The sequence below is a fragment of the Coregonus clupeaformis genome, chromosome 7, assembly GCF_020615455.1.
Source record: "Coregonus clupeaformis isolate EN_2021a chromosome 7, ASM2061545v1, whole genome shotgun sequence".
NCBI lineage: Eukaryota > Metazoa > Chordata > Actinopteri > Salmoniformes > Salmonidae > Coregonus > Coregonus clupeaformis.
In genome coordinates, this window is record NC_059198.1 from 8,691,236 (window position 1) to 8,710,172 (window position 18,937).

The 18,937-nt window shown below is 43.8% G+C and overlaps 2 protein-coding genes across 2 annotated transcripts; one reads left to right on the forward strand and one right to left on the reverse strand.

Annotated features, from left to right (window-relative positions):
* Positions 1-4,860: 4,860 nt before the first annotated feature.
* LOC121570385 (TBC1 domain family member 17-like) lies at positions 4,861-10,706 on the reverse strand. The gene is made up of 17 exons (XM_045221602.1): positions 10,604-10,706; positions 9,361-9,456; positions 8,636-8,713; positions 8,436-8,553; positions 8,127-8,310; positions 7,749-7,860; positions 7,495-7,665; positions 7,197-7,322; positions 6,968-7,071; positions 6,759-6,853; positions 6,543-6,659; positions 6,304-6,404; positions 6,108-6,207; positions 5,769-5,866; positions 5,503-5,619; positions 5,320-5,406; positions 4,861-5,208 (listed from the first exon to the last, which is right to left on the reverse strand). The coding sequence occupies exons 1-17, from the start codon at positions 10,631-10,633 to the stop codon at positions 5,017-5,019; spliced, it is 1,926 nt and encodes a 641-aa protein (XP_045077537.1). The 5' UTR covers positions 10,634-10,706; the 3' UTR covers positions 4,861-5,016.
* Positions 10,707-13,123: 2,417 nt separating this feature from the next.
* Positions 13,124-18,787, forward strand: LOC121568968. Its single transcript, XM_041879509.2, has 6 exons — positions 13,124-13,269; positions 16,160-17,001; positions 17,111-17,375; positions 17,459-17,542; positions 17,615-17,787; positions 17,896-18,787. Exons 2-6 carry the CDS (start codon positions 16,612-16,614, stop codon positions 18,031-18,033), a joined length of 1,050 nt encoding a protein of 349 aa, XP_041735443.1. The 5' UTR covers positions 13,124-13,269; positions 16,160-16,611; the 3' UTR covers positions 18,034-18,787.
* The last annotated feature ends 150 nt before the right edge of the window (positions 18,788-18,937 follow it).

Below are 18,937 nucleotides of genomic sequence, written 5' to 3' on the forward strand. Positions count from 1 at the left end.
CGGGAGAACTCGGCGTAGGTGATGGTGTTGGCGTCCATCTTCCTCCACTCGGGCGTTAGCCCACTCCAACGCCTTGCCCGTGAGACAGGAGATGAGGGCGGAAACGCTCTCGTATCCCGAGGGCACCGGGTGTACAGTGGCCAGGTAGAGCTCCACCTGCAGGAGGAACCCCTGACACCCGGCAGCTGTTCCGTCATACGCCCTCGGGAGCGAGAGCCGAATCCCCCTGGGTTCCGAACCTGGGACTGGTGGACCGACCGATGGGATGGACAGGGTAGGTGGAGGTGTGGGTACCCTGCTGGCCTCCCATCGGTGCATGATGTTGATTACCTCCTGTAGAGCGGTCTCCAGTTGTCGGATCTGGTCCTCTTGCCCACGGAGATGCTCCTCGAGCGACACAGGCGTCACTGCCGATCCTGCTGATTCCATTATGTTGGTGTGTGATTCTGTCAAGGCGTGCTGAAGGTGGGTGTGGTGTAGGAATCAAGCGCAGGACGCAGAGGCTCAGTCCAAAGGCTTTAGTGCAATATATATATTATATATACAACAGAAGCACAATAAGCCTGAAGGCAAAATGCACGACGCACACTGGCGACAAAACAAATGACGCACAAACATGTGCAAACAACCCTCTCCAAAACACTGGAGGGAAAATGTAGCTCCAAACACGAAACAGAAGCGCAATCACACACAAACACAGACACACACAACGAGAACTAAATAGAACACTAACGAGGACTAACTAGACACAGGTGTACAACATTAAGACCAAACCAAACGAACATGAAACATAGATCGGTGGCAGCTAGTACTCCGGGGACGACGACCGCCGAAGCCTGCCCGAACCAGTAGGAGGAGCAGCCTCGGCCGAAACCGTGACACACTGTCTGTGATTTATTTAGAATTCAAGGCACACTTAACCAGCATGGCTACCACAGCATTCTGCAGCGATACGCCATCCCATCTGGTTTGGGCTATCATTTGTTTTTCAACAGGACAATGGCCCAACACACCTCCAGGCTGTGTAAGGGCTATTTGACCAAGAAGGAGAGTGATGGAGTGCTGCATCAGATGACCTGGCCTCCACAATCCCCCGACCTCAACCAAATTGAGATGATTTGGGATGAGTCGGATGGCAGAGTGAAGGAAAAGCAGCCATCAAGTGCTCAGCATATGTGGGAACTCCTTCAAGACTGTTGGAAAAGCATTCCAGGTGAAGCTGGTTGAGAGAATGCCAAGAGTGCGCAAAGCTGTCATCAAGGCAAAGGGTGGCTATTTGAAGAATCTCAAATATAAAATACATTTTGATTTGTTTAACACTTTTTTGGTTACTACATGATTCCATATGTGTTATTTCATAGTTTTGATGTCTTCACTATTATTCTACAATGTAGAAAATAGTAAAAATAAAGGTAATGGTAAACTGTCATGGTCAAAGCATATTGATACAACAGTAGCTAAAATGGGGAGAAGTATGTCCATAATTAAGCGCTGCTCTGCCTTCTTAACAATGCTATCAACAAGGCAGGTCCTACAGGCCCTAGTTTTGTCGCACCTAGACTACTGTTCAGTAGTGTGGTCAGGTGCCACCAAGAGGGACTTGGGAAAATTGCAGTTGGCTCAGAACAGGGAAGCATGGCTGGCCCTTAAAAGTACACGGAGAGCTAACATGAATGACATTCATGTCAGTCTCTCCTGGCTTAGAGTGGAAGAGAGATTGACTTCATCACTGCTTGTTTTTGTAAGAGGTGTTCACAAGCTGAATGGACACCCATGCATACCCCACAAGACATGCCACCAGAGGTCTCTTCACAGTCCCCAAGTCCAGAACAGATTATGGGAGGCACACAGTACTACATAGAGCCATGACTACATGGAACTCTATTCCACATCAGGTAACTGATGCAGTAGAATCAGATGTTTTTTTTAAACAGGTAAAAATACACCTTATGGAACAACGGGGACTGTGAAGAGACACACACAAAGGTACAGACACATGCATACGCACACATTGTGATATTGTTGTATGGTGGTATTAAACATTTTGTATTGTAGATAGGTAGTGGTGTAATAATGTTATTTGATGTACTGTTTTATAGTTTGTTTTCTATGTAATGTAAGTGTTTTAATATGTTTGGACCCCAGGATTCCTAATAAATACAAATAGAATCAAACAGTTTCCCTATTTCAAATAATTACTTGTATTTTAGTTTTCAGGTAAATCTTTAATTGTTTGCCATTCGATTTTCTCTTATAAGTACTAGCATGTTCCATGTCTAAACGTCATATGGAACTGAGATGAGGGAGAGGGCATGGACCAGTCAGACATTAAGATTCATGGGAGTGTTTGGTTGAACAGTTTGAGAGGGTAGTGGAGGGTTAACAGAAGGGGGTCGTACGGTCTGGTGGGATCGTATGACTAGTAAACAACATCTGAAAAAAATGGTCAATATCACCAGTAATTGATGGTTTTTGTACCCTTTATTTGGTAAGATTCAGCAATTTCTGGTAAGTGAAAATATTGTTATGACATAATACTGGTAGTTAAAAACCTTAAACATTATAGTACTGCATGTACAGTTGAAGTCGGAAGTTTACATACACTTAGGTTAGAGTCATTAAAACTCGTTTTTTCAACCACTCCACAAATGTCTTGTTAACAAACTAGTTTTAACAATCTACTTTGTGCATGACGCAAGTAATTTTTCCAACAATTGTTTACAGACAAATTATTTCACTGTATCACAATTCCAGTGGGTCAGAAGTTTACATACACTAAGTTGACGGTGCCGTTAAACAGCTTGGAAAATTCCAGAAAATGATGGCATGGCTTTAGAAGCTTCTGATAGGCTAATTGACATCATTTGAGTCAATTGGAGGTGTACCTGTGGATGTATTTCAAGGCCTTCCTTCAAACTCAGAGCCTCTTTGCTTGACATCATGGGGAAAATCAAAAGAAATCAGCCAAGACCTCAGAAAAAAATGTGTAGACCTCCACAAGTCTATGCAGCCGTCATACCGCTCAGGAAGGAGACACGTTCTGTGTCCTAGAGATGAACGTACTTTGGTGCGAAAAGTGCAAATCAATCCCAGAACAACAGCAAAGGACCTTGTGAAGATGATGGAGGAATTAGGTACAAAAGTATCTATATCCACAGTAAAATTAGCCCTATATCGACATAACCTGAAAGGCCGCTCAGCAAGGAAGAAGCCACTGCTCCAAAACGCCATAAAAAAGCCAGACTACGGTTTGCAACTGCACATGGGGACAAAGATCGTACTTTTTGGAGAAATGTCCTCTGGTCTGATGAAACAAAAATAGAACTGTTTGGCCATAATGACCATCGTTATGTTTGGAGGAAAAGGGGGGTATCTTGCAAGCCGAAGAACACCATCCCAACCGTGAAGCATGGGGGTGGCAGCCTCATGCTGTTTGGGTGCTTTGCTAAACTGAGTTTAAATGTATTTGGCTAAGGTGTATGTAAACTTCCGACATCAACTGTATAACACTGTATAAGGCAGGCATTTTACAGTTCTTGTAACGCTCTGTCAGTAAGATTATTCTTCATTTTATATTTATAATCGCTTAGAGTGAGAAGGACAGCAATAGAGAGGAGAGAAAGAATAACAGAGTAACTTATGCCGTTTATAACACAATGATACACCATTAAAAAGGGACAAATAGGCTGAGATAGAAAGACAGGGATAAAACAGACAATTTTAAAATAGCAGCATTACACACAAAGAAGGATTTGGAAGAAAATAATGGAAAAAGACAGCAAGAAACTCACGAGATGTAAATATAAATGACTGGACATAATCACTTGGATACACACAAAATACTTAAGGAAAACAAAAAAATGTAGTGCGGTATTTATATAAAGCCAAAGCACTGCATATATAGACTGTTTAATTATCTTGGGATAGTTACATTCATGAAAAAACAACCTCTCATCGCTCACTCGCTAATGCCCCTGTCTGTCAGAGATGGTAATAACAGTCTGCAACCCCTCTAATCCTGTAGTACAATACATTATCATCAAGCTCTCTCTCATATGTCCCATATATCTTCCAATATTTTATCCAATATACACTCAGTGGCCAGTTTATTAGGTACACTACCCCTTTCACGAACATGGTTTGCTCCTACAAACAGTGAGTCACGTGGCCGTGGCTTGCTATATAAAGCAGGCAGAGAGGCATCCAGTTACTGTTCATTGAACGTTAGATTGGGCAAAACAAGTGACCTAAGCGACTTTGAGTGTGGTATGATCGTCAGTGCCAGGCGCGCTGGTTCCAGTATCTCAGAAACGGCTGGCCTCCTGGGCTTTTCATGCACGACAGTCTAGGGTTTACCGAGAATGATGCGACAAACAAAAAACATCCAGTCAGCGGCAGTCCTGGGGGCGAAAAAGGAGAATGGCAAGAATCGTGCAAGCTAACAGGCGGGCCACAAACAGGCAAATAACGGCGCAGTACAACAGCGGTGTGCAGAACGGCATCTTGGACCGCATAACTCGCCAGTCCTTTTCATGGATGGGCTATTGCAGCAGACGACCACACCGGGTTCCACTCCTATCAGCTAAACACAAGAAGAAGCGGCTCCAGTGGGCACGCGATCACCAACGCTGGACAATTGAGGAGTGGAAAAACATTGCCTGGTCCAACGAATCACGATTCCTGTTGCGTCATGCTGACGACAGAGTCAGGATTTGGTGTAAGCAGCGTGAGTCCATGACCCCATCCTGCTTGGTGTCAACGGTACAGGTAGGTGGTAGTGTAATGGTGTGGGGAATGTTTTCCTGGCACACGTTAGGCCCCTTGATATCAATTGAGCAACGTTTCCACACCCCGAAGAATTCCGGCTGTTCTGGAGGCAAAAGGGTGTCCGACCCGGTACTAGATGGCCACTGAGCGTATATAAACTGGCCACTGAGCGTATATCTTCCTATATAAAAACACCTCACAGCGGTTCATGGCTTTCTCTCCTCATGTCAATCACCCAGTCCTTCAGAGTTACGGGTAGGTAGGGCGAGGACGTGCTGCAGCTGCAGCGCCATTACTTGACTGGCTCGTTTCCGTAGCTGCTGCCTGTGATTGGCTGAGAAGCTGCTGTGTCTCGTGTGACTCTGATTCTGGGCTCGTCTCGTCATCAGAGCTGGGGGGAACGTACAGACCAATGACCTCCTGCACCTTCACTGGCAGCTCCTGACAGAGTAGGAATGGAGAGAGGGAGGTTAGATTAGTTAGATGACAATATACAATATGTTAAATATATCATGTCCATATGAATGTATCCCCCTCAAAGATATTCCCTACTTTGCAGCAGGCCAGCTGTAGGTAGTTAGCTTCAGCTCCTCGAAGGACTGTCTGCAGATCCAGCTTCATGGTCAGTTCATTGATGTGCTGCACATAGAGACACATACACAGTCCTTAATACTGTACACACAAACAAAAAGACTACTTCATTAAGAAAAATTACTTCAAACATTTCCAACAAACCTTCAAAATAGTGTTGAAGTCGTGGTCAGAGCCGATGAGCTCCCCCCTCTGTGATTCCAGAATGGAAGCGGCCATCAGCAGATGGAAGTTTTCACAGGGCAGACGAGTCCAAAGAACCTAGCACAGAAAAGTGCATTCACTGTGTGTTTTCTTACATATATTGTAAAAGTATGGGTGTTTTTTCCATTTAGTGTGTAGGGCCTAGGCTACATTTGAGTGTTTCTAATGAGTGTTATGTGTGTGTAGAGTAGAATCCACCCACTCACCTCCCAAAGGGACAGGATGTCCTCGAAGGAGAACTCTCTCTTAAACCAGATCAGTAACCAACGGAAACAGAAGCACAGAGAGCCACTGTCCTGGGAGTCTGAAAGAGAGACACAACATAATAACTAAACATAACAATAACAATGTGAAGAATGTACTACTTCAATGGATTATGCATCCAGGTAGTGACACAACACACCTTGAGTTAAGGTCAAATATAATCAATTGACTGATTGGAGAATTGACTGCATGATGAATGTCTACCTCACTGAGTAATAACACTGTTGGGTTATGGTAAAGTGTGAGAGAAACACAGTGACTGAGTGACAGTCATTGTTTACCCAAGTAGTCAAGGAGCTCAGGGTCCAGAGCCTTCAACAGCAGGCTGAGCTGGAGGAGCTGCTGCTTCATGGCCTCCTGAGACTCCTCAAAGTTCTGGTGCTGAGGGACGGAGAGAGAGAACATTACAATTGTGTATACATGTATAATGTATATGTGGTAATATATGAGTATATCACAAGAGAGTAAGGTGCTTACCACCATCTCCATAAAGCCTGTCAGACACCAGAAGGACTCCACCTCGTTCTGGGTGACGAACAGGAGAGGAGCCAAGAGGTCACTCATCCCCTGGACATAGCCTGCAGGGAGAGAGAGAGAGACAACAGGAACCACAAGGAGAGAGGAGAGTCAGGTGTGAGATCTTGATAATAAATACAATTAAAATGTGATACACTTGAAATTTCAAAGCCATTGTAAGGACAAGGGGAGTGGCTTACCCAGATCAAAGTTGAACATGCAGTATGTCATCAGCACGTCATTGAGAAGAGTCAGGCCTGGGTTGTCATTGCCAGAGAAGAAGGTGTTGTGTCTGTCCGTTCTACTCACATCCCTTTCTGTCCAATTAAAACAACGTGAACAGATAAGTAACAAATCATAAAATGTGTGTCAACCAATGAGGCGTGAGATCATGTTTAACAGACAACAACACCGACCTATCAGGCTGCGGTATCCTCTGAGGAGGGAGTTCCTCATCTCCTGCTCTTCACTGACTGACTTCCACTGAACCTTCATTCTGAAATACTCATCTCTGAAGACAGAGAAACACAGAGGGGTTGAGGAGATGAATTTACTCACTCACATTTAGACAACAGTCACCGTCTGTGATGAGAGCCATAACAAGCGAGGGAGATAAGAGACTAACGTTTTCATCCTCAGAATGTCCTCCCTCTCTTTCACAGTACTATTCCAGGGATAGAAACCCAGCAGAAACTTCCACACGTCCTTCCTCAGGGATGGCGTGATACCCTAGGAGAGGGAGAGGAGGGATGGTGTGAATGACATGGTGTAGACACTGGACAGCAAAACACATTTGGATGGAAGATGGTGTCAGGTGTTTTTTACAAGAGAGGAATTCAACTGTAAGGTCTTACCCCCCTGAAGACCAGCTCTTTGATTCGCTGTGGGTCCATCACACGCCCCTCTGGGTCCAGGAACTCCTCCCATTTGTCGAGAGGCTGTCCCCTGGTTACGTCTGGTTTAGGGCCAAGCTCCACCCCCTGGTGGCACATAAAAGAAAACTCTCACCACTCTACATCTGGATGATATCACCATCCGTATGTTATAGCCAACATCTGGATGCTATAAAGTGAGGTCCTCTTCTCCATCTACTCCACAGATATAAACTCTTATCACTAGCCCTGACATCTCCACCCCAATCCCCCCACTTACACATGTGATGAGCTCAAAGCCTGGTTCGTCGTCAGCTGAAGGGGGCCCATGGTGGTCCTGAGGGCCACGGGGGTAGAAGGGGGAATCTGGTGGTCGTAGAGCCCCTCTGAAGAAGTTGGTGACCTTGGAGAATCCCCCAAAGGTGGTGGCATAAGGGTCCTGGATAAACCTCTGGAAACAAAGAGATGGATATAATTATAAACACACACATGACACATTCTCAGAGAATAGCACACACAGAGCAAAAGACTTACAGAGACGAGGTCGGAGCTTCCATCGTCAAAGAGCTGCAGCTCATCAAAGGACTGAGAGAGAGCCCCAGAGTCATGGGGATACGCTAGGAAGAGACGACCATCTACAGGGGATCTAAAACAAGAGAAAAAGACAGTTGGGCAGATAGTAAGAGACACAGACAGCGACAGAGAAGATATAGAATCTCAGAATAAAAGAAAGAAAGAGAGAAAGTATGGAAAAGACGCTTCCAAACATATGTAGTAAGGGGGGGTTGGGTACAACAACTGCTAAACTCTCTACTGTTCAGAGTCCAGTTAAACACCAGTGAAATGGCTTGAATTCCTCTGAAGCATTGATCTGAGAGAGAGAGGGAGAGCTGGCTGTCTGCTGCTACTCACGGGGCCAGGATGATGTAACGCTGCAGGGCCCTCAGCAGCTCCCTGGTGCCCCCCCTGTGGAAGTGCAGAGGAGGGAGGGGGTGGCCACCCCTGCTTGTAAAAACCAGGAAGTTACGGCCCAGGGAGAAACGGGACCGTCGCAGAGAGTACAGCTCCGACAGAGGCAGGGAGAACGACCACTGGCCTGGAAACAGAGGGGGAGACATCAACATCAACAACAGCACTGTACACTTGGTGCAAACACACTTGTGAGTATAGCCTAGTATGAGAACTATAAACACAGAGGGCCAGTTATAAAAGTCTACTTACTTGTCTCTTTGACGGGGGGGTGCTCTCTGACTCGGTCTCTCTTCACTGTGCTGATGACTGCCCAGTCTGGCTCATAGCCAGGGTCAAAGTTGGTGTCCTCCACACCTCCTTCTCCATCCTAAGAGGAAGACAGGCCATATATGAAGAATATTAAGAAAGCAGAGTGATGTGTATCACTAGTGTATTAAACAAGCGCTCACCTTTTTAGTGTAGAATACAGCAGGAGCATTTCGACCCTCGTCCTCTAGTGCGCTCCACTCCAAAGCTGGCTCCCCACCCTGTAAACATAGACAAACATCTTAATCTAATCTAGAATAATGTGTTATAGCCTAAAGCTAAGAAGGAAAGGACATACTGTATATGATATTTATGCCTCCGTAACTTTCTAACTCATCATTATTCATGATTCATTAAGAATTATCTGTAATCATAGTAGCATCCACAATAATGTGAAGTGTTTAGAAACATATTCTATTCTTAGTTACAATAAAAGTGACTCCAAAATGACAAATTACATTGTTTAACATTAATTTCTATTGGGCACAAAATAATCTGAAACACAACCAAAACAAACAGCAAATGCATCCAAGAAGTTTGTAGAGTCACAAGCTTGATGTAATGATTGCGTGCTAGGAATATGGGACCAAATACTAAACTTTTGACAACTTTAATACACATAAGTGAATTTGTCGCAATACTTTTGGTCCCCTAAAATGGGGAGACTATGTGCAAAAAGTGTAACTCCTAAATGGTTGAAAATACCCTAAAATAAAGCTGACAGTCTGCACTTTAACCTCATAGTCATTGTATCATTTTAAATCCAAAGTGCTGGAGTACAGAGCCAAAACAACAATAAATGTGTCACTGTCCCAATACTTTTGGAGCTTACTGTAAATATGGTGTCTATGGGAGAAGCCCAACTTACCCGTTCCACTATACGGATGAATCCTGGGATTGTGGTGTCCTGGTTGCTCCTCTTAGCATTGGTGTGGAGGTACACCCCCTCCTTCTCAAACACCAGCTGTGTGACAAAACAACATATGCTATTAATAGAATATAATTTGCTGTGAAAACTTATGGCAAAATGTAATGTAATGGATTCCAGTGCAATGAATCAGAAAGTGTGATTGAGTGCAGAGAGTGGGAATAGGGTGGGGGATGACAATCGTATGACATCCCAAAGAGGATGAGCTAGCTGACTTTACTGTAGCCTATAAAAGAGTCACATGAGCACTATGAGTCACTCACACAGTGATTCCACCTGTGTGCCTGCCAGGGGTTTCTCCAAAGCTAGTGTCTGGTACTGGTACTCCCTGTCTATGGCTCCATTCCTGTGCATTTTATTTTATTATATGTGTTAGTATTTTATTTTTTTAACTCTGCATTGTTGTGAAGCTCGTAAGCAAGCGTTTCACGGTAAAGTCTACACCAGTTGTATTCGGTGCATGTGACAAATAACATTTGATTTGTGTCTACTGCAGCTCACAATATAGTCTACTGGACTTAAACTGACTGACCCCGATTTGATAGATCTAGTTAGCTGTCATACAAATACAATATACCATCATAACTATCCTGAATATTATCCGAAATGTATCATCAATAATAATTTGCCAGCTGTGACATCAATTCAGGTGAAATATTATATAAGGCCTCCTACACCCACCAACGAACTGCTCAAACGTTTAGTCAGTTAGATACCGTAATCACATTCACAGGGAAGTTTACAATGCTAATTCCATGAAATGGAGATCCTCGGCCTCTCGGGACCCTTTCTTCACTGTAAACAGGTCTAACTAGTTGTTAGAGAACCAGCAGTGCTTAATATCGCTTCACAAATTGAAGTCTGCCGTGGAAAATAGCAAAGCTAAGATTATATTTCTCATGGCCAATTTATTGAACAAGTCATATATCACACCAGCAAATATCAATATCATCTGCCATTATGGAAATAATTATGAAACTAGTTGTCTGTTGTTATAACGTTAGCTAGCTACTGTAGCTACGTCAGCGTCCCCAAATATCACACGACTTTGTTTTGAAGGTGATAGTCTAGCTAACGTACAATGGTGATAACCGAGTCTATTTAGTTGGCGGCCCTTTAATACAGGCCGAATCAATCAAACGAACAGTAAATCTAAACTTCAATTTCAATACACTGATCTTACCTTGTGACTAGTCTCAGCCTTGTGCTCCATTTTTCTTCCACTAGCCTTTTTTCAAAAACAAATGTCGTCAGAAGAAGACTTCCGCCTACATTATACGTCAGTCAGGTGGTCAGGAACATCAGCCAATCATAGGTGGTGACTCGTCTAAATTGGACTATAGATGCAGCGTTCAAAACAACCGGGAACTCGGAACTGGGAACTCGGAAATCTCCGACTTCCGACTGCAGTGCACTCAAAACAACTGGGAACTCAGAAAAAAACGAGCTCCGACTGGGAAAATGTATTAGAACAGTCATCCAACTCAGGCCTCTTTCTAGAGCTCGGACTTTCCGACCTGAAGATCACTGATGTCATGATTTCACCTCGTATTTTTCCGAGTTCCCAGTTGTTTTGAACGTGGCAAGAGTACCACAGTATGAGTCATAATACCCATAAAACCTAGCGGTCAAACAGGGCAATGGTTCCAATTGTTTTTCGACCATACATTTTCCCATAGGGGATTTTAGAAACACTTAAAATAAGGGCTGTATTTTGTGTAGGCTTACCCTGGTGTGACGTTTTGATAACCGTGTAAATCTCTCTAGGACAAGGTGATTTTTATCAATATATTCACCTGTATTTACCCCCAAAAAATGAAATTCTAATTCGCTGCTAATGTGGCTATCATAAAGAACTACACATTCTATGATGATCTGGATGAGACTGCCACCGAGGTAAAGGTAAGAATATCTGTATTAACTATCTAATGTTAGCTAAACATAGTAATGAATAAATTGGCTACATTTCTTTAAATTGACAATTCTGTGAACTGTGTTGTGCAAGTTTTAAATTGACACAATACTTGTTAGCAAAGGTGTCAGCTAGAGATGATGGCAGGAGCTTGCAAGGGTTTGTTTTGCATGATGTCCACTTTGATGCTAATTCGAATTTTTGAATCTGAGAGTAAATAGAGCCGAATATATTGATAAAAGTCACCTTGTTGAGAGAGATTTACATGATTTTTATGATGGAAAAACAGTTGGAACCATTTCCCTGTTTGACCACTAGGTTTTATGGGTATTCAAATAAAATAAAATGTTATTGGTCACATACACATATTTAGCAGATGTTATTGTGGGTGTAGCAAAATGCTTGTGTTCCTAGCTCCAACAGTGCAGTAGTATCTAACAATTCACAACAATACACACATCTAAATGAAAAATAATGGAATTAAGAAATATATAAATATTAGGACGAGCAATGTTGGCGTGGCATTGACTAGAATACAGTATATACATATGAAATAAGTAAAACATTATTAAAGTGACCAGTGATTCCATGTCTATATACATAGGGCAGCAGCCTCTACGGTGCAGGGCAGGGTACTGGGAGGAGGCTGGCTATTGATGGCTATTTAACAGTCTGATGGCCTTGAGATAGAAGCAGTTTTTCAGTCTCTCGGGCCCAGCTGTGATGCACCTGTACTGGATGATAGCGGGGTGAACAGGCCGTGGCTCGGGTGGTTGATGTCCTTGATGATCTTTTTGGCCTTCATCGGGTGCTGTAGGTGTCCTGGAGGGCAGGCAGTGTGCCCCCGGTGATGCATTGGGCAGACCGCACCACCCTCTGGAGAGCCCTGCGGTTGCGGGCGGTGCCGTTGCCATACCAGGCGGTGATACAGCCTGACAGGATGCTTTCAATGGTGGATCTGTAAATGTTTGTGAGGGTCTTATGGGCCAAGCTGAATTTCTTCAGTCTCCTGTTGCGCCTTCTTCACCACACTGTCTGTGTGGGTGGACCATTTCAGATTGTCATTGATGTGTATGCAGAGGAACTTGAAGCTTTTCACCTTCTCCACTGCGGTCCCGTCAGCTTCTCTGCTGTCTCCTGAAGTCCACAATCAGCTCCTTCGTTTTGTTGACGTTAAGGGAGAGGTTATTTTCCTGGCACCACTCCGCCAGGGCCCTCACCTCCTCCCTGTAGACTGTCTCCTCATTGTTGGTTATCAGGCACACTACTGTTATGACACCTCCACTGTGGGGCTCTATTATTGCAATATTTGTCGGTTTCATGTAATTATCAGTGGTGGTAATGAAAGACACTTCTAACAAATGTATGACTGACAGCAAGTATCCTGCTGCTGCCACCAATACAGAAAAAAAACACAGAAAAATCAGAAGTGGTTAGGACAGAGAGAATTTAGACCGGGACAGGGAGGCTAGTGAAAGCGGTAAGTGGTTGTTGTTGTTGTCGGTCTTCTCAAAGTTGCATCCCAGTTAAAACGTTTTACTCTCCTCCTCTCTTTTCCTGCAAAATGAGAGGACAGTTTAGGTGGAAATAATATAGAGATTGAGAAGCCTACGAAAAGCATTTCCTTCCACCTGTCAAGCTCTCCATCATGTCAGATCAGTGAGGATTAAGCAAATTATACCAGTAGAAGAAACCATGACATACTATTTAAATGCAGCCAGCCCCAAGCCTCGTCCAAGTGCACGTCCAAAACAAGACGCTTACGAGCCCGCCCACTGCACACAGTCACGTGTAAAACGTGCGTCTGATCTAGCGTCTCTAAACAGCAACGTCGGAGTCTAGGGGAGAGAATTCTTGAGAAGAAGAATCAGACAAAGAGGGATAAAGAAACAAAGTTAGAATAACGCGTGCAACGGACGAAAGAAGGAACTGAATGTGTAAGTTGACTTCTGCTCTTGCTGTTTATTTGTGTCTGTGTGTGCCAGTGTCTCTGCAAAGCTGAGAAAATGGAGGTGAAATGGTGTTCGTGTTGGGAGGAGAGTGCACAGGAGAGCAGTAAGCTAGCATGTTAGTTCGCAAACAAAAACAAACAATCCGCAGCATGCAAATTGCCAGTGGCGTGCATTTTTATTGAGTGCTTTCCTGGCAGTAATAATCACAGGGATGACATTGAGAATCGAGCTGGGTAAATCTAGAACAGGCAGTCACACTACAAGGTTTTGTTATGCTAACGAATGCACGAGATTGTGGGAAGGGGGGGTGTAACGACGCTGAACTGCGACAGTTCGCGAGACGTAACGACAGGTGGACAACGTCTTTCCACGGTTAGCATAGGTCTATTTTGGAACGTCCTCAAACTGTCATGTATGCATATTGACCACTGAAATATTGACCACTGAGATATTGACCATGAACTCATGTCATGCAACAAGGCAGATAGTCTGACATCAGAAAATTAATATGGAATTGAAATGTATGTGAATTTGACAAATTCTATGCTTGAGTTGAGTGTAAACTAATTAAATGAAGTTTCATCATGCATAATTTTATCAGACGATTATCTGAATTCTGGTTTAGTGATCATCTAAGTATTGCCTAGCTAGTGACAACAGTTAATATTGCTATAATGGTGCAATAGTGTTGCGCATGATGAGGTGCTGGGTGAAGGAGAACCTCTCTTTGGCATGACTCAGGATGGTATCACATACCTGTAAAAGATACATCATCAGCTTTAATTTGCAATTAAGCTATTTTGATGCAAGTGATCCTGACTGACACATGCCTATGTCCAACTCAAGTATATGATTACCAAGGTGCTGATTGTTCAGGGTTTTGGCTACATACTACCAGGCCTGAAAAAGTTCTAGGTGGGAAACACTGACAATTACATCACAACTTACCTCTATAGCCAACCTCTGTTGTTCTCCTGGTCCCAGCATCCTCCGTCGCTTGATGGGCTGTTGCTGCTCGTCAGATGCGCTGTCCCCACACAAAGAGGGGAATTGAGGCCCTGGGTCCAAAAAAATAAAGTTTAATTTGATAACTTGCAATCAGACTTCTTAACTCACTGTAATTCCCCCTCAACACACAACCAGTGACTTATATATATATATATAGACAGACAGACAGACAGACAGACAGACAGACAGTGTGTATATACACACAAACTATGTCTAGTAACTGCTTTTAACCTGTGATGTACATAATTAACTGATGTTATTACGTTTTAAAGCCTTTTTCTATTACATTTGTGAGAGGGATGCAACATAATTTTGTTCTGCTGTTCACTTAGCAATAAAGTTAATATTCAATAACAACTAGGCCTCTTCTAGAAATTGACCTGGTGGACACCTGAATAATTATTACAAACTGTGTAGTACTTTCCTGCATTATTATCAACGTCTGATTGTGTCTTCTCTTTCCTTTTAAAATACTAAAACAAATATAATTGTGACGGCTCTATGATAATCACTCACACAAGCACCAACTGGCAGTGGGTGAAAGCGTCAGTCGTCTGCGTCAGCTTGAATGGCGATAAAATCAGCACTCTTTACTTCCTCCAGGATGTAATCCTTAAGCATTGACAGCATACAGTCCAACAGCTCGTTCTGTATCGTCTTTGACGTGCCCCCTTAAAAACGGTAGCTGTCTTCAGGTGCTCCTCCAGCACACTGTCGAGGGAGGCAACAAAATCCACTAAGCCCGGAAAATGCCGGGGTTGTCTGAGGAGTCAGTCTCCTCGTGCCCACATAAGGCCAACTCAAAAGCCCCACAGAACTTCACACAATCGATAATTTTGGATAGAATGTGCCTGTTTTTATCCACCTCCTCATTGTGTTTCCTCACCGCAATCCTGTGGCCGTCATCCAGCTGCGTAGCAATGTTCACCCTTCCTAATACAGCTAGCTTTACAGAGTTGTCCATGTGTGCCCTGGTGTTCTCATGTTTCTTTACCTTCTCTGACAGGTGCTTCATATCCCTCACTCCGGTACCTGTCCATGCTGAATCTGACCCCGTCGTTTTAAAAGCAAGCACGGAAAGCAAAATAAAGCATTAGCATCAGTGCACCCAGCTAGCCAAGCCTTCCTGGTGTACCAGCTACGGGAGAAGCCGCGCATATACTGCTTCCCTTTCTCGCTAGCCTGCTGTCTGATTGAGAGGTCAGGTTGATCTGGGCCCAGCTCTTTCACCCGAACTTTCTCTGACAAAGTTCTCCTCTCAAACGGATCTTGGAGGAGAGATTTCACCCAGTTAGGGTTGGGTCTTGGAGGAGTAACGTTTGCGTTCGCCATTGTTGTCTAGTAAAAATGGCGTCACTGGACCCCGGTCCTTATTTTATCAGGGGGCGAGCTTGAAGTGTAAAATAATCGCCCTCCTTGGATTCGATTTAAGATCGCTTATTGACTACATTTTATGTCATACATTCATATCTTAAATTAGCAATTGGCTTAACTGCTACGTGAGACCCGCCTCCTCGGGGCACTTTCTGTATCGCCCAGAGCTGACGAGGCGTTTGACAGGCAGAGGAAAGGTTGCGAATATGATTTTCTATCATATCTTACACATATTACTGTGTGCATTCCATATTTCAAACACACAAATATTGACATACTGATGTTTTTATTATTATTATTATTATTATTTTTTATTTTTTTATTTTTTAAAATAATTTTATTTAAGGGGGCGGCGCCCTAGCGCCCTCTATCGGCCAGCCGCCACTGCTATAATGACTAACAAGGAAATATGTCAAAATAACAATAGCTATTTATTTTAAGAGCAACTGATTTTAATCATCAAGCTTTATTTGTCCATTTTGTTTTTTTCCAGGTAACACGAGCAACATTTTCATTTATCTCTCCCCTAGTTCTCTCAGGCACACTGACATTCATAATATCAAACAATCACCTTATGCCTCTGAAACCTGCTTTATAACAACTAAGGATAGTTTTATTCTTAGCTTTAACAACCAAACCAGCAATAGAAAAGAGATCTTAATGTTTCCTCAGATTAGCCAAAAGCAGATTACAAAAACATAGAAACACTACAGCCTACACTCCAGTGAGAAAAAAGGTCAATTTATCACAAGACTTGTAAGCAAAAATATATAGTATTCAATATCAAACTGCTGGCTGAGTCATACAGGCGCCTGATTACACTAACCTATACATTTTTAGCTATTGACCAATAAAAATAGTTACAAAGCATTTATACATTCCATAAAAGCTAGCCCTAATAAATTAAACAAATCCAACAGTCATTGGCAGTCCTGTTTACCCATCATGGCCTCCATCACCCAATCATCTGACCCCGAGATCCCAGACAACCACAAAGAGAGCTGGCTGGCACTACTCGCAGCGGCGGAGGGATATTGTCAGAAGTCAGGCTGCGACCTGGCTATTCTTACAGCCTGTAAGAAGTTCTGGCCATCTGTAGTGGAGGGAGATGGGAGGAAACGGGAGATTGGCAGTGGCTTGCCTGCTGGAGGCCGGAAGTGCGATTTCTCCTATCACGTGTGGGGTCAGGGGGCTTTGGCTGAGTCTTCGCGGCGCTACATGGACGACATTGCAGTGCTGCACTCCACATCTATGCTAACGGCGCATAGATATACACGTCTGAGTGCAGTAGACGGAGGAGCTAAGCTGGTAGTGGACATGCCCACTGACAGGGTGGTGAGTAGACTGACTGTGTGTCAGTCATTTTGTGCCATTCAATGTGGCTGTCATTCATAGTGCTGTGTGAGATCATGAAGTTCTTAACTTTGCTTTTTCTCTTCCACAGGGCCTAACAGGAGAGGGTGGGGTGGGAACCATCAGCCCCAATACCACACTCTATTCGCAGAGCTACCCTTCAATCTACCACTCTGGGGCTGTCATTGGCCAAGCTGCTGGGCAGCATGGAAATGGAGAGAGGGAGCGAGAGATGGCTGTGATGATAGAGGAGGCTGGACGAGGGAGAGACATGCCTGGAATTGGGGACTTGGAGGAAGAGTGTGAGGAAGAGGAGGACATGGACGAAAGGAGCCGTAATCTGAATGAGACTGCAGGTGAATACTGAGCTCTGGGATTAAATTTTTAACTCGGGGTCTGTGAATGGCTTCGTAAATATTAATCTCGGTCTCTGCTTCAGGAGTGTTTTCCATGGATGAGGACTCGCTGTCTCGTGACTGTGAACCATTCTTTGAGTCCGATGGAGAGGAGGAGAGTACTGATGGTGAGTGTATGTGTGTAGTAATATTAGTTAATGATGATCTAAGGATCTTAATGTGACTCCTCTCTGCTCCAGGCTCGTTAAGTGAGGATTGTCCTCCTCCCCCGCGCAGCATGGCCATGGGACAGTCGTTCTCATCCCGACACCCCAAACCCATGAACATGGCCCGCTCCCTCCCCGTGTCTGTTCCTGTATGGGGCTTCAAGGGCAACAGACCCCCCCAGGGAGAAGGCCACAGTGGGGAACGGGTCAGTCAACCTTAATTTAAAAACACACATCCAACATACAGCTCACTTTCTGTCTGTCAATCAGTCATTCTGACACACATACCCACTAACTGTCTCTCTGTGTTGCAGGCTGGCGTAGCTGACCTGGATCATATTGCTGCCAGCATGAAGGCCCTGTTGGCCCCAGGAGCCAACGATGGAACAGAAATGTTTGGAGGACTACCTCGCCCTCGCCTCAACACGGGAGACTTCTCCCTCAAACACTGAGAGCCAAAGAAAGTGAGGGAGTGAAGGAGTGAGAGAAAGAGTGTGTGGATGAAAGCAAGCTAATTGATTGGCTGGCAGGTGGGCAGTATATGATACTAACAACAGAAAAGTACCCCAGTGTATTAGCTAATCACTAACCAAACATTTGGTAGTAATAACCGTGTACACCGAGAGGATTAACTGACATAACATATGCTGGTATACACACTAAGATAATTTTCAACACATTACACCCATACACTACAAGACAACTCACTACATGCAACTTAACTTCAAATGTGCTCATAGTGACCCACTGTACTGACCAACATGGACACTAACATTATTTGAAATTATTCTAACTGACACAGGCGCTGACTCTGTACGTTGTGGGACTTTCCAAGTAGAACCGTGAAGGATGGGTCACCCTTCTAGAAATGGTTGGCTCTAGGGGGCTTTTTAACATGACGCCTGTAGCTTTTCAAATTGTGAGTGAAGGGCACTATGCCTCCATGAAACACGCCTTTTTGTATTTCTACCTTGCCAATGAATGAATGAATGAATGACTGGTAGAATGATTACTGTTACTATCTGGGATATAATGACACTATTATAATAATATACTCCAAATGTCTTGAATGAGTGAGTTGGAGAGCGAAAGAAAGCAGTGGAAGCGAACGGAGATGTATCCATCTCCCAACATTTCAAAAGCAGATAAATGTTTAATTTGATTACCTGAATGGATTAAATAAACGTAAGGAGCAACATCAGTGAATCAGGCTGTTGGTTTTCTGTGAGTCTTTTGACACTGAATGTTATTTGGGTGCGGTATAATGGCTGTCCTATAGAGGGCAGTATCAGATTAAGAAGTATACTGAACAAACATATAAATGCAACATGTAAAGTGTTGGTCCCATGTTTCATG